General features: G+C 29.8%; 2 protein-coding genes across 5 annotated transcripts in view; one reads left to right on the top strand and one right to left on the bottom strand.

Annotated features, from left to right (window-relative positions):
* The first annotated feature begins 3,433 nt into the window (after positions 1-3,433).
* LOC122272322 (protein FAM200C-like) lies at positions 3,434-4,183 on the top strand. Its single transcript, XM_043055855.2, has one exon. The coding sequence runs from the start codon at positions 3,434-3,436 to the stop codon at positions 4,181-4,183; it is 750 nt and encodes a 249-aa protein (XP_042911789.2).
* Positions 4,184-5,979: 1,796 nt separating this feature from the next.
* LOC107454306 (uncharacterized) overlaps positions 5,980-14,954 on the bottom strand; it is a 34,419-nt gene continuing 25,444 nt past the window's right edge. For all 4 annotated transcript variants that reach the window (XM_087166054.1, XM_087166052.1, XM_087166053.1 and 1 more), the window contains one exon: positions 5,980-8,168. In XM_087166054.1, the coding sequence (XP_087022180.1) occupies positions 7,440-8,168 (729 nt within the window). In that variant the 3' untranslated portion in view covers positions 5,980-7,439. The remainder of the gene's footprint in view (positions 8,169-14,954) is intronic.

Here is a 14,954-nt window from a genome sequence, read left to right as displayed (position 1 = left end):
TTAACAAGAAGTTAAAATATTTTCTTAAAAGAGAAAATTTTTTGTAAGAAACATAAATATTTTATTAAAGGATAGAAAATTTTGTTAAAAAGTTAGAAATATTTTTATAAAGATTGCAAATTTTTAACAAAAAGTTAAAATATTTCCTTAAAAGAGAAAATTTTTTGCAAAAAACATACATATTTTCTGAAAAAAAATATAAAATTTTGTTAAAAAGAAATAAAAATGCTACATTATTTCTTAGCTCGTTAAGATTTTAACATGATTACTTTAGATTACGTTAGATCAATAAATATTTTCTATAAAATCATTTAAACATTAATTTTAAATCATAAAGGCAGGAGAATCCGTTGGTTCAATGAACTATTCAGAGTGCGGGACAAGGACCCATATTTAAATACTACTTTCTACAAAATTCATCCAGACTCCCACTTCTATGAATTAGCCGAAAAAACTTTTCAAAAAACTTGAGATATGTGGCTCTCGATTACAACTTCATAGTTTCCTAATTCTCGTTGTCTCTTTCTTAAACACTTCCAATGCATTTTCACACTATTTCTTCATCTTTTTATTGTTATTTGTGGAATGATCTTTCTTTTTTTTTCTTGAACAAGACGGTGTGTGAATGGATCGGACATGATTGAGTAAATCAGATTTTGATTTAAAAAATTCACTACACAAATTAAACTTATGCGAAACTAAATGAGTCAGTAAGTGCCTCTTTAAATTATCATTTCGAAAAAGGTCTTTTTACATTCTTCACATTCAAAAGTTTCTCGATTTTTCATGAGTTTTTAAATGTATACTCAAATTACACTTTCGATTAAACCCCTTATCACATAAACGATATTTAAAGTCTTTTTCATTTGAGTGAATTTACAAATGTTGAATCATATTCTTTTTATGCGTGTCTATTTTTCCACATATTTCACATATCTACAAAGTAAAATAAACGCTATTTGAATATCATACTACATTAACTCAATGAATTATTAAAAAAAGTTAAAGTATTCTACAGAAAAGGATTATTTTTTAAAATTGTTAAGTTCTTAAAGTTAATATCGTTTTTTTTTCTTTCGAAAATCAATTTTGTATCGCAAACAGTAACAATTTTAACTATATATGCACATTGAGATCATCATAAGTTTCGAAACGTAAATATTAAACAAGTAAATTAAAGTTATACAAAAATATTTTTATAAAACCGGAGTAATGTAAGTGTGATTCAAGTAAATATTAGAAAATAATGTTATAAATAACAGAAACAACTCACATTAGTTTTGTTATTCGTTTTAGAATTCGTATAGTTTTCCGAAACAAGCCAAGCAGAGGACTGATCGTTAAGACACGGTTCCCAGCAGATCAACGAAGTCAAGCATCAGTGGCTGTGTGCGGGTGGGTGACCACTTGGATCAGTCTACGTAGAGACCGAGAGTGTGCGGTATTGGTCCTTGTTAAACTGTTTTACCCTAAAGTGCTCGACTTCGCGCGCAGGTCATCGGGCTACCGAAGCGGGGGTGCCATCCCCTCTGCAGAAGATCAAAATTATGATGGCATGTCTTCAGATCATCCTCAAGGGTGTTTCCCAGACCGTTGCCAATAAACCATTGTGCAGCTCTATTGTGACGTAAGTAAAAATACCTACCTAAACAATGAAAACAAATTCTCAATTCAAACTTAATATAAAATTACTTAATATTTTATGAAATACAGCAGATTTGAGCTTAGAAATTAGATAATTTATTTCTTTGATTAAAAAAAATTATCAGTTTGAAAATATCTCAGAATAAGCTGTAGTAAGCAGATGTATACTTTCTAACAGGAAGTGAAGCAAGTCAAGAGTTCGAGATTGTTGTTACTAACATTTACACTGAAAACACCATTCATAATCAATATGTATCGGAATGAAATATATTCTTGCGCGGAAAAATCTGACTAATCAACGAAGCTTTCTCATTGCAATCATCACAATAATTTTTACCATTCTATTACCAACAACATAACTTCGGATTTCATGATCACTTGCTGTTACAGATGTGCATATTACGGTAAAATAGTTTTTTATCGTTTTTTTCTGCTTTTAAGCTGCATATTCAAATTCATATCGAGATCTTACAATTATAAAATTTTGATGTGTGGTATGTTATCTAAAAGTAATGAAGAGATAATCTATGCATATATTATTTGAAAATAAAATTTTCAAGAGAAGAACATTTCATTTGGAATTCTGCGGATTTATAAAACAGGTGAGTGTTATGATTTTTATAATAAAAAATTTGCTTGTAAATATTTTTTTTCTTATTTGTTGATAGTTTTCTACAGAATGGTTTTTTACGTCTGATTAAGAACTATAAGAATAAAAAAAGAAACAATATGAAAGTTTTTATTTCAATATAAAGAATTTTTAAAATCGTTTCTTTTTTCCCTGAGAATTTTTTATTTTACATTTTTTAGTTAATAATTTTTTGATAAAAATTGCTGTCAAAATACTTTTTTTGAAAAATTAAATGGTATAACATTATGTGTTTATGTATACTTCTTGTCTAAAGCAGAAAGCTCTGGAATCTAATGGACATTGCTACATTTGCCCACGTAATAACTGCATGCGTAACATATGAAAAATTTTTGTGCAAAGAAAACACACTTAGTATATGTCAAAACTTCAGGAATAAAGAATAGATAAGAGAAGGAAGACAGTATAGAGCAGTCTTTCTCAAAGTGGGCGATAACGCCCCCTTGGGGGCGTTTGAAACCTAGAGGGGGGCGTTAAGAGGCCCAGAAAAAATGGGGGGCGTCGATGTGGGTTAGGGGGGCGATGTCTAATTTGTAATTTCATTTACTTTATATGGTATTTTAAATTTCACTAAAGTTAAAACCCACCTACTACACAATAACGAATAATTAGTTTATATTTCTACCCTGTATGATGTTATAAAAACTTAAAATACTTAACATAGATTTCGTAGGATAGCCCGCACACCGTACGCAATCAAGTTGTAACAAGTTTCTGCGGATAGATAAAGGAACATGATCGATGATAGTTAAAAAATTAGAGCAATTTTACCTTAATTACATTGCACCAGAACGAAGCGATGAAGCCTTCAAGACTTCAAGATCATTTGAATAAAATGCATCCGGATAAGAATGACAAAAATGTAGCCTATTTTCAAGATCTGGAAAAGAAGCATAATGCTCAGCCAAGTGTATCGAAACTTCTTTCGATGGCTGCTAAGCAAGACGATGACGGACTTCGAGCTTCATACAGTATCTCTCTGTTAATTGCTCAAACAGGTAAACCACACACCATCGGAGAAACGTTAATTTTGCCGGCGATAAAAGAAGTTATACTTATACTGTGCTCCATAAACCGGCGGCAGATATAATTCGAAAAATTCCTTTGAGCAATAGTTCTGTCCAAAGACGAATTGATGAAATGGCTGAAAACATTGAAAAGTCATTGTGCAATCATCTGAAGACTAGTAAATTTTCAATTCAGTTGGATGAGTCCACTTTACCAACTAATAAAGCATTGTTGTTGTCTTACGTGAGATTTATTAAAGATGAAAAAATATGTCAAGAACTTTTATTTGCTAGAAATTTAGAGACAGACACGAAAGGAGAAACCGTATTTAAAACACTGGAAAAGTTTTGTGATGAAAAAGGAATTCTGTTGAAGAATAATATATCAGCTGTTACAGATGGTGCTTCAGCTATGACGGGGTGTCAAAAAGGCTTCATATCGTACTTAAAAAAGAAAATTCCTGATGTGCTTGCTGTACATTGCGTTATACATCGACAGCATTTAGTTTCTAGAAATTTAAGTGAACGACTATTTCAATCATTGCAACATGTCATCAGAGCAGTCAATAAAATCCGAAACAACTCCTTAAATGACAGATTATTTAATCAGCTTTGTGTTGATAATGATGAAGATTTCAACAGATTAATCTTTCACACAGAAGTGCGTTGGCTATCAAAAGGAAATTATCTGACTCGTTTTTACAATCTGTTTGACTCTGTCATAGAGTTCTTGGAAAACAAAGATGCAGAATTGCGCGAAAACCTCATCACATCAAAGAATGATATCGCATACCTGCCAGACCTTTATACATTGCTTAAGGATATGAATCACCAAATTCAAGGCGATGACTTGAACTTAATAAAAACAAAAAATGTTTCGTAGCCAAGCTGCTCCTACACAAAAAGAATATCGGCAGACGTGAGTTCCATAATTTTCCCAATTTATCAGTATCCTGCAACAACGACGACTTGCTCGTCTACTGCAAAACATTTGGAAAATCTTCACAGTGATTTCATTGAAATATTGCAGGACATTTTGAAATTGGAAATACCAGACTGGATGCTAGATCCTTTTTCAAATGTCAACATAGCAATATCACCCCAGTTGGAAGAAGAACTTATAGAACTGACAACGAACGAGGAAATAAAAATCAAATACAAAAATGGCTACCAACAATTTTGGCTACAAAAGTCAATTCCGCAGTTGTACCCTGGAGTGTGGTCTATCGTTGAACGATTTTTGATAGCATTCCCATCGTCATATTTGCGTGAACGTGGATTTAGCGCTGTGACAACGCTGCTTACTAAAAAGAGAAATCTTTTGCAAGTTATCAAACGCGGCAACTTACGACTGTTTTTGAGTAAAATCGAACCTGATATCAACAAACTTATTAAATATCATCAAATTCATCCATCTCATTAGATTAGTATAAAAACGAAAACTGATTACATATTTATATTGTTTCTTTCAATTTGATTAAAATATGTCATTAATATTATAAAGTTGGGTGTTTTATTTGCTCTCACTGGTAACAATTTCTAGCTCAGAATGCAAGTTTAAACATCAGAACCGACTAATACAGTGCAGAACCTCTTATCCGGAAATCAGAAAACCATGTAACCGGAATGAAATTTGGAACTGGAAATTAATTTTCTTCCATTAAAAAAAAATTTTTTTTCCTGCAAGATTTTGAGCCCATTTTGTTATTTAGAGCTTACGGCGTATCGAGTTGACGAAAGAACTGATTTAGAGGACGGATCAAAAGCCGTTTGTAGACGAATCTCACATAAGTACAAATAGCTTATATATGTTATTAATGTTAATAATAACATTAATAACATATATAAGCCTGTATATAATTTTTATTTCATAATTTCTTTCCTTATTTAAACTTAAGAGTATTATTGTTCATCATTTTTTATTATTTCTAAAACTATTTCAAAAAAATTTTTTAGTTTCGTTTTATAAACAATCTAAAAACGGCATTTTGTTGCGATTCAGAAAACCGGAAAAATCAGTTATCCGGAATCGCGATGGTCCCGATCGTTCCGGGTAATCGGTTCTCTACTGTGTAACTAAATTAATTAAAGTAATGAAATTGTGGTTTTTAAGTTTTAGGGGTGTATAAAAAAGGGGGGGGGCGCTGAAAAATAATTGATTTTCAAAGGGGGCGGTAAAAGAAATAAGTTTGATAATCACTGGTATAGAGTATTACGTCGAATAAATATGCTATTTTCTTGGATTATTGTGAGTATTTTAAAGATATCGTGTGTTACTAATTTTTGAAAAACTTAAATTTAATTATTATTATCATATTGTTGTCAAATATTACAGTGAAAAAAGCTTTAACCATAATTTAGGCTAGTGGGGTCCATAAGGACCCACGCGCGCTTTCGTGTAAGTAAGGGAGGCACGCGTCCTGGCGGGTTAATATATAGTTAGTTCTGAAAACTAAAAAAACCTTTTTTAAAAATTAAAATATGCCATAAAACGTTAAAATGAAATAGAGAAAACTAGCACTAATGCAACAATTTGTTCACAAACATTGCTGTTCAGCGACTGTAAAGAAATGTGTGATTGGTTAATTTGTCGAGAAAAAATAATTTACAGATTTTTTTGAATGGAAGTACAAAAGCTTTCAGAAAAAGAGTGCAATATATTATTAAATTATAACCAACTAATTTTTGGAGAATTTTATTAAGATTAAAATACAAAAACATTTTGACAAAATAGAAAAAAATTACCACCAAAGCATCGAAACAAACTCGAGCCATTAATGGATTCAGCCCATTGACAGAATTTTAATACAGAAGCAAATATCCTAATCCCTTCTTCCAAGTCTAGCACAATCTTGTCTAGCACAATCTTTGCCTTTCCTAAATTGTACAGTCCCATAGATGAAAGGTTTCTACATTTGTTCAGCAACCATGAGAGAATTTTATATGGCATTCTAGTTTAACAGGTTATAATGTAGCAAATTTTGATGCAAGCAAAGTATAGCTAAGTTGCTGACATTTTAACTGTTTGGAGATACATTTCCGTCCAAAAAATGCGGGTATAATGGATGAAATAATTTAAATTAAGAAAATTAGTAAATAATATAAATTAGTGAAATTGAAAAAATATCTAATGAAAAATTTCCAGTTTTTTTTTAAAATTCCCTGATAATTCCAGTGGGTATATACACGTTCGTTGATTTAAATCAGCTTGATTTAAATCATGATTAAACACAAAAAACTTCTTTAAAAAAACAATGATTTAAATCAACTGATATATATATATATATATTATATTGATTTTAAAAGTTAAAAAACAGTGCTTTAAATTATTGATACTTTTATTATTTTCTTTTCTTAGTTTCAAAATTTATTTTAAATAAATTGCTGCATTAATTAATTTTAGTAAACGAAATTACTTTCTTTCTTGGTGTGTGTTAAACACATTTGAAATTACAGGTTAAAAAATTTTTTGATTCTTAACATTGAAAGTACAGATTAAAGTAAATATTTAATGCTGTCTTAATAGACTTGCATAGCTGTAGAAATTAAATAAACCTGATTTTTTTTCAAAAAGAAAAAAAGCAAATGTTAATTAAAATTCTACCTTTTGATTAAAAAAGCATGGAATTCGAATCTACATTATAGTTTATAGATGGAAATTTCTATATTTCTAAAGCTTGAGGTTATATAAAAAAGAAATTACCTTAATATGCCAAAAATAGAAAGGAAAAAAAAAAAAAAAAAAAAAAAAAAGGCTGTGTTCAGATATAGTGTCATTCTTCCCTTTCAAAGTAGTATTCTTTAAATTATCTATTTTATCTTGTCTTTTAATTTCAATCATGCCTTTGTATCAAAATGGTTGCTATGCATTATAATGAAAAATTATTTTAGTGAGTTAGAGCTTCTAAAATATTGTTATAATATAGTTTTAATATTAATTTAATTTTGATTAAACATTTATGAAGTTTTTTTAATAATAAATTAAAGTTCTTATAGTGAATTTGAATAAAAAAAAATCTGATTTAAATAAAAAAAAAATCCGATTTAAATAAAAAAAAAATCAGATTTAAATCAAAATAATCTGATGTTTTTGATTTAAAAAAAAAAAAAAAAAAAAAAAAAAAATCATGAACTATAACTTATTTGGTCCACCATGAATGACTGCGTGGCATTAGAGTTGAACCTGCTTCTTCCAAGTCGGTATCTGAATCTTCTGATGATAAATCACGATACTCTTCGATTAGGTTATCTAGTATTTCAATGGATTCTTTTAGGCTTACTTTCTCCAAATCGTTTGCTAAAATTTTTCCATCTAGAGGAAACCGAGAGTATTCCTCAGCTATAAATTGTAAAGCCGACCTTCTTTGCCGAATATAGCAGTCGAGTCTTGTTCTTGGTGTTCTATAAATTGATTCAATGCATACTTTTAACGGTTGAAGGCAGGGAACAATTAAGGCAGCAATTTCTCTTTTTTCTTCCAATGTGTAGTCTCTGCAATTTTGCCCTATTAAAAAAATTTTATCTAGAATATATCCAACCTTGGCTGTATATGAAGGAAATTTCTTAAATTCTTCATATTCTTCGATTAGTTCCTTTAAAGGTTTAACAAATTCAGAAAGATCATTAGATTTAATGTAATTGAATAATTTTTTCCATTGTTCTATTTTACTAGAATGTATAACATCACGGATGCTTCTTAGCTTTATCAGGTGTTCTAAATCAGGTAAGCCTTTAGAGGCGTAACCGTTGCTATTCATAAAGATTTTCATTTGATGATACAAATCCAAGAGAACTTGCTGGTAGTAAAAGTCTCTTTTTACAGTTTTAAGGAATTTCAGTAACTTTTGCATTTCCACATTATAACAGATCTGTAAGAAAAATAAAATATAATTAAAATTTTAAAGTGATATAGAGTCGGGATAAAACGTTAATTTATTACATTGAAGCAAATTAATAACTTTTTATTATTAATAATTAATTTTGCTTGGTGATTAAAATGTAATAGAGTAAAATATTAAAAGGAGTGATAAGTAAATATTTTTGGTGAATGCCTTTAAATAAGAGAATAAATAAGCAAAACTATAATGCACAAAAAGATAAGCCTAGTATCTTTTCCGGATACATATAGATATAAGACATATCATTTAAGAAACTTATCAATATTAAATACAGAAGCTGAAAGGTATTATTCCAAGAAACTGGAGCAGTTAGATATTAAGATTCAAAATATACAAAAGATAAATAACAGTCTACATGTCTCTCAAAAATAGTTACCGAAATAAAGTTGAAAAAACCATTTCCAAAATTAGAAAAACCACAGTAACCGAAAGAGTGGAAAAAAATGAAAAACAGTAAAGGAAAACCTACAATTGCCAAGCGAGATATTAGGGTAGAGAGAGCCAGTCTATTGTTTGGGCTCTGAAAGCTTGTTCAAAGATGGCAGTTACCTCTTTGGCAAAAAATTCATAGCGTGTGGAAATGCATTTTACCCTGCTTCAGTGGTGCAATTGGGAAAACATGGTTTTGGAGCAGCAAAACAAATAATTGGAGCATATTTAATAAGAAAAATTAAATAAAGAGTTTAATAACAAGAATTTTTAATTTTGTTCATTAATAACATTTTTTTTTTAAATTCCTTTTGAAGGTCCCTGCATTAACAAATTAAGTTTCTTTTAGGTATCTTCCAATGCTGTTAAATATTCTGTACTCAACTTGCCTCAGATCTGTCCGTTTTCTATAATCGACATGTCTTTATTATCCATCTTACCCATCTTTAATATTTTTTTCAGCTGTGGCCAAGAGATCTTGAGAAGCCTTCAATTTTTTTTTTTTTTTTTTTTTTTGAAAATCAATTTCAGCAGCTTTCAATCTGTTTTCCTCAGTTTCAGTGTTTTCACAATCTTCATGCTTTCTTTTTTCTCAACCTCTAATCAAGCAGAATAATTTTTAAATGCTGCACGAGCCACTTTAATCATAAACTTTAAAGTTATTTAAGCCCCCCATTTTGTTGATATGTGACACAACTTGTCTCAAACCATTAACACCATGTGAATTTAAACTCGCCCTACTGTGAAGTAGCTTTTTGTTTACACTAAAACCTCTTTCAACATCAGCATTCACGTGTCGTATGCACTAAAAAGCTTTGACAAAAGAAGATATTTGATATTTCCCAAATTATGTGTCCTCACAAAATAGTTTTTCCAAAACACATCAATTAGTGCATATTCATTTGAGTCAGAAGAACAACCTTCTGGTTCCTCACATAACCTCGTCCATTAATCTAGTAACAAAAATGCCTCTTCAGGTTTTAAAATGGATTCGGTTACCGTTGCCACATATCTTTTTGACTTAATAGAAGTGTCTTCGATTCTCATTATAGGATGCAACACTTTAAGATGGTGCAGTAACCTATTTTCAACAGGCAATTCTTTTAATAACTTTTTTGCACATGCTAAGTAAAAAGACCTAGCACTTAAATACATATATTTTTTTTTCTAAAGATAAGGATGTCATTGCCTTTGTGGCATCTAGTTCAATATCTATTAAATTTGAATTTTGGAAAATTTCTGTGTTTTCTACATCTAATGATTTTTAGTCCTTTCCTGGCAAACTAAGAAAAGCACAACTCTTTAAAAAACGCCTTACCAATGCCTTAACTAGAGACACAATTTCATCAAACAGCAAGTGAATCAATGGTCTCTCAGTTTGGAAAAAGACCTAAAAAATTATTTAATCATTAATAGCTTTTAATTTTTCCTGTTTCTCTCCACACTAAAATATGTTTTGATTTATTCAGTCTTGCTTACCTCACGAGATTTCTATAATGTTTTATACTTGCTAGATTAAGAAGCCTCAATGGAAATAGGTTATACGTCGAAAAAGGGCCATTTTTAAACTTGTAAACCATGCGATTATAAATCTCGATGATTAATTTTAGAATTGTATGAATGCATGAATATGAATCACATGCATGATTTTAAATTAAGAGAATATGAATCCCGATATAAGGCTTTTAAATCACGAGACTATGAAATTCAATATCGAATTTAAAAAATGTGAAAACACTAATCATGACGCATAATTTTTACATCACGTAAATACGAATCACGGTTGCATGATTTTTAAATCGCATGAATACAAATCCCAAAGTCTAATTTTTAAAACACGTATAAATACAAGAATTGCTGTTTGATATTACAACCGCAAAAACGAATCACGACATTGGATTTTAAGCTCACGTGAATATGAATCGCCACATAGGCTTCTAAAAGTGCGTAAATACAAATCGCGATATTGGATTTTCAAATATCGTAAATAAGAATCATAATGTACAATATTTAAATCACGTAAATAAGAATCGCAATGCGCATCTTTTAAATCTGACAGCCGAAATTCTCTCAGAATATCATATCTGTATATCAACAACTCAACAAAAAAAGAGAAACGAAGTTTCTAAAGAAATGAGTTTATTTAAAAACATTAGTAATAAAGAATGTCACACACAGAGTGACGAAAAGAAAAAATACCCCAAATTATTTGCTTCAACAGAAGCTTAAATACAGATAACGGGTGACGTCATGATCCTCGCAAGAACGACCAACAGCAAATGCAAATAAACTAGCAGATCTCCGCAGACCATGAAGTCACCGATGCTAGTTGAATGCATGAGATCGACGACCGAAGATCGAACCTCATACCTTTTAACCTCTATTTGTCTAACAAAATCAGGTAAATACGAAAATCGATGTTTGATAATAAAATCGCGATTTTCAAAAATGCATAAATACTATAGGCGATACTGGATTTTTAAATCCTGTAAATATGAATCAAAATAAGCAACTTTTAAATCTTGTAAATATAAAAAAATCTATGATTGATATTAAAATCGTGTGAATAAGAATCGAGATATTTGCAAAGTTTGGACTTGGAATTTCTACAAGGCTTGTTTGTATTGTTTTTGTTCAGACATAATAAATAAAATTTCCCGGATTAATTGAATGAGCAAATAAATATTTTCACCGATAATCCACCTCTATATTTTTCGTTTGCTTCCATGCCAGAAAAGAGGAAGCAGCAGCGCCTGAATTACGAAAATACAACCTACCCGGCGGACGGATAAAAATCTGGAAAATCTTATTTTCTGTGGGTAAAATCGGAGAAAATAGCTAAAAATGCAGACGGGTTAGCAGTTAGGACGTTGAATTTCCTGTTTATCTTTGAAAATCGTAAAGAAATATTTTATCTCAAATACTGAATTTTCAATATATATATATATATATATATATATATATATATATATATATATATATATATATATATATATATATATATATATATATATATATATATATATATATATATTATATTATATTTATACATATATATATATACATATATAAATATAATATATATATATAAATATATACAGGGTCTTTATAATTAAAGTTCCACTTTGAAATGGCTATAAAAATATAACTACCCGACCAAATGTCATCAAACTTGGTAAATGTCTAAGAGGTTATGGGATTTTAGTTTCCGCAAAAAAAAAATTGTTCAAAATTCACCACCAGCGGAGAATGGCGCTGTATGCAATAGTGTTAAACAAATGCGAAATATGCAAATTTGTTTTATACGTCATGTGACTTTGCAGTTATAAAAGTGAGGCGCCTTGTCTGAGCTGTCAGTGTTCTAAGTCGACAATGTCTGTTACCATGCAAGACCGTGCTTTACTCGTGAAATGTTACTATGAATGCGACAGCAATGAACGGAGGGCGTTACAAAAGTTCCGTACTGTAAGAGGAAAACGCCGAGGTCCAATGACACAGCAAGGTTTACGGAAAATGACGGCAAAATTTCAAGCCACAGGCTTGTTATCTGTTGGACCAGTCATTTCGTTTAACCTTATTGCATACAGCGCCATTCACCGCTGGTGAATTTTTGAACCTTTTTTTTTTTTGCGGGAACTAAAATTCTATAACCTCTTATAGACATTGACCAAGTTTGATGACATTTGGTCGGGTAGTTTTATTTTTATAGCCATTTCAAAGTGGAACTTTAATTATAAAGACCCTGTATATACATAATATATATATATATATATATATATATATATATATATATATATATATATATATATATATATATATATATATATATATATATATATATATATATATATATATATATATATATATAAACAAAAAAACTTTTAGAGAATTGGAGTTATTCATAAAAAGGCTGAAATTCAAGAGACAAAAGCAAAACAATCTTATCCCTGTATAAACGTCAACTTGTCTTATCCCGAGAAAATGATTTTTAGAGGAGCTTCAGAGAGATGAATGAGGACTTCAGTACTTTCACTCCATGGAAAATTAAATTCCCCATAAAATACTATAACTTATGCACACAAAAAAATTCTGCAGAAATTAGTTGGAAAAATGGTAAAATCTGAAAAAGTGGAAATCAGCGAATCCGTGGAAGAATCACATCCCTGAAAAATGCAAATCTTGTAGATCAAATATGTAAGCGTGCACGTGTCTATAGGCAGAGCCAATAAAGAAACTGGCTTTATAAGTGCGCTTAAGTTAAGCATTTCATTCACTAGCACACCTCCGCAAACTTCTGGGTTTTATTTTGCAGCAATAGGTTACATTCAAATTGTAACAGTAAAAATAAGTAACCTTCGTTTAGATGATTCAATGAGGTAGTCAATTGTGGAGATACATATATATCCTGCTCAAAAATTTATTCAATTAATGAGAGCTGACCAAGTACGCCTATAGTAGGGGTGCACAATCTTTTTGAGTGAAGGGCCACTTGCACAGCAGATTGACTAACGAAGGGCCGCATGCATATTAGTTATGATGGTGGCAAATATGATAATTTTTATCTCAAAATTGGTGTTCTGAACAATAAATATTTTAATCAGTAAACTTAATAACATATTTTTCTAAAATTAAATACTTTAATTATTAAAATTCATTCAATAAAAAAAAATAATTTTTTTATTCTGCCTTTTTATTAAGATTATATATATATATATATAATTATATATATATAATTTTTATTAAGATTATATATATTATATATATATATATATATATATATATATATATATATATATATATATATATATATATATATAAGCAGGGGTCTGCCCAGGCATTTTGTGAAAGGTCCATTTTTCCTGAAATTGTGAAAAAATTATTCTCATTCTTTCAACCAGGGTCCGTTTTTATGAATTTGTGCAAATAGGGTCCGTTATTGCAAAAAAAAAAAAACCTTTTTCATGGAGTTTTTAAATTGTAAAGACATACAAGATTATGCTCAACACTGTAAAATTATAATTAAAAAAATTAAATGCTAAAAAAATAAACAATAATTGCTGCTTCTAAACTAGAGATGCAACATACAAATATTTGGTATTAAGCCTATACTGCTGAACGCAGAATATTCCTTTCGGACGAATAATGGAAGAATCGTCTGCCGAAGACAAAACTTAATTCGTTAACATCCATCTTTCTTGTTTTCTGCACTGGAAAGGGTTTATTCGATTAACAAAATAATAATGAAGATAAACAAATTTGTTAATGGTCCGATTAAAAGAAAAATCATTTTGTGAAGGGTCCGTTTTTAAGTTAAAATATTTTATGAAGGGTCCGTTTTTATGAAAAGATATTTTGTGAAGGGTCCGTTAACGGACCCAAATTTCTTCTAAACAGACCCCTGATATATATTATATATACATGGAAAGAGATACTATAAACTCTAACCAAAAAAAAAGTATAATGCCCTTAGAATAAATGCGTAAAAAAAACTGCATACACACTTATTTTAATGAGTAATATAAATTTAAACTAAATATTTTAAAGAAAATTTGTAAGGTTTAAGCAAAAATTAAAACTTAACAATTATAGTACATATTATGATTTAATATTTTATGAAGAGAAATGAAAAAGATTCTAAATTTTTACTATAAAAAGAAAAAAATTCTTGTGTTCAGGAGCTCTCGCGGGCCGCACATCAACAGTCAGTTGGCCGCATGTGGCCCTCGGGTGGCAGGTTGTGCACCCCTAGCCTATAGTGATTTATTCTCTCAGGGTTGCCACTCAAAACTGGAAATTAAATTCCCTGAGTTTTCCCTGTATATTTACGCAGTATATAAGGAGTAACACGCAACCACGATGTTAACAGATTGCTCTTAAAACAACAATAATTCCTTAGTTTATATCAATGGAAAAACAAAAACAAGGGGCAGTAGCAATTCAACAATATTTGAAATAAAATATGGTAACAGATTGGCCTTTATATTTAGATACTGAAATTTTTTTTAATAAATTATACGTAGAATAAGGCTAAGCCTGAAAATACACAACATAAGTTAAGAGAGAATGAAAATATTATTAACTTACTTCCAAAGTACTAAAAAAATTCAAGATAATCTGGTGAAATACAATAAAGAGCTACAATTTTTTTATCAAAATAAAAATTTGATGTAAAAAATTCATTTCAAAGCAAAATTAACAATTCTTTCATGATACCTTGCACGAGCCAATTTTACAAACTAGAAGAAATTTTTTGACATAGAATTCTTTAAAACTCCACCATAAATTTTAAAGGCATCATACACAGTTCTGAGATCAACTAAGGAATCT

Source organism: Parasteatoda tepidariorum, chromosome 6, assembly GCF_982258835.1.
Source record: "Parasteatoda tepidariorum strain Cologne lab strain chromosome 6, Ptep-v5.0, whole genome shotgun sequence".
In the NCBI taxonomy this organism is placed as follows: Eukaryota; Metazoa; Arthropoda; class Arachnida; order Araneae; family Theridiidae; genus Parasteatoda; species Parasteatoda tepidariorum.
This window is presented reverse-complemented; position numbering and strand designations above follow the sequence as displayed.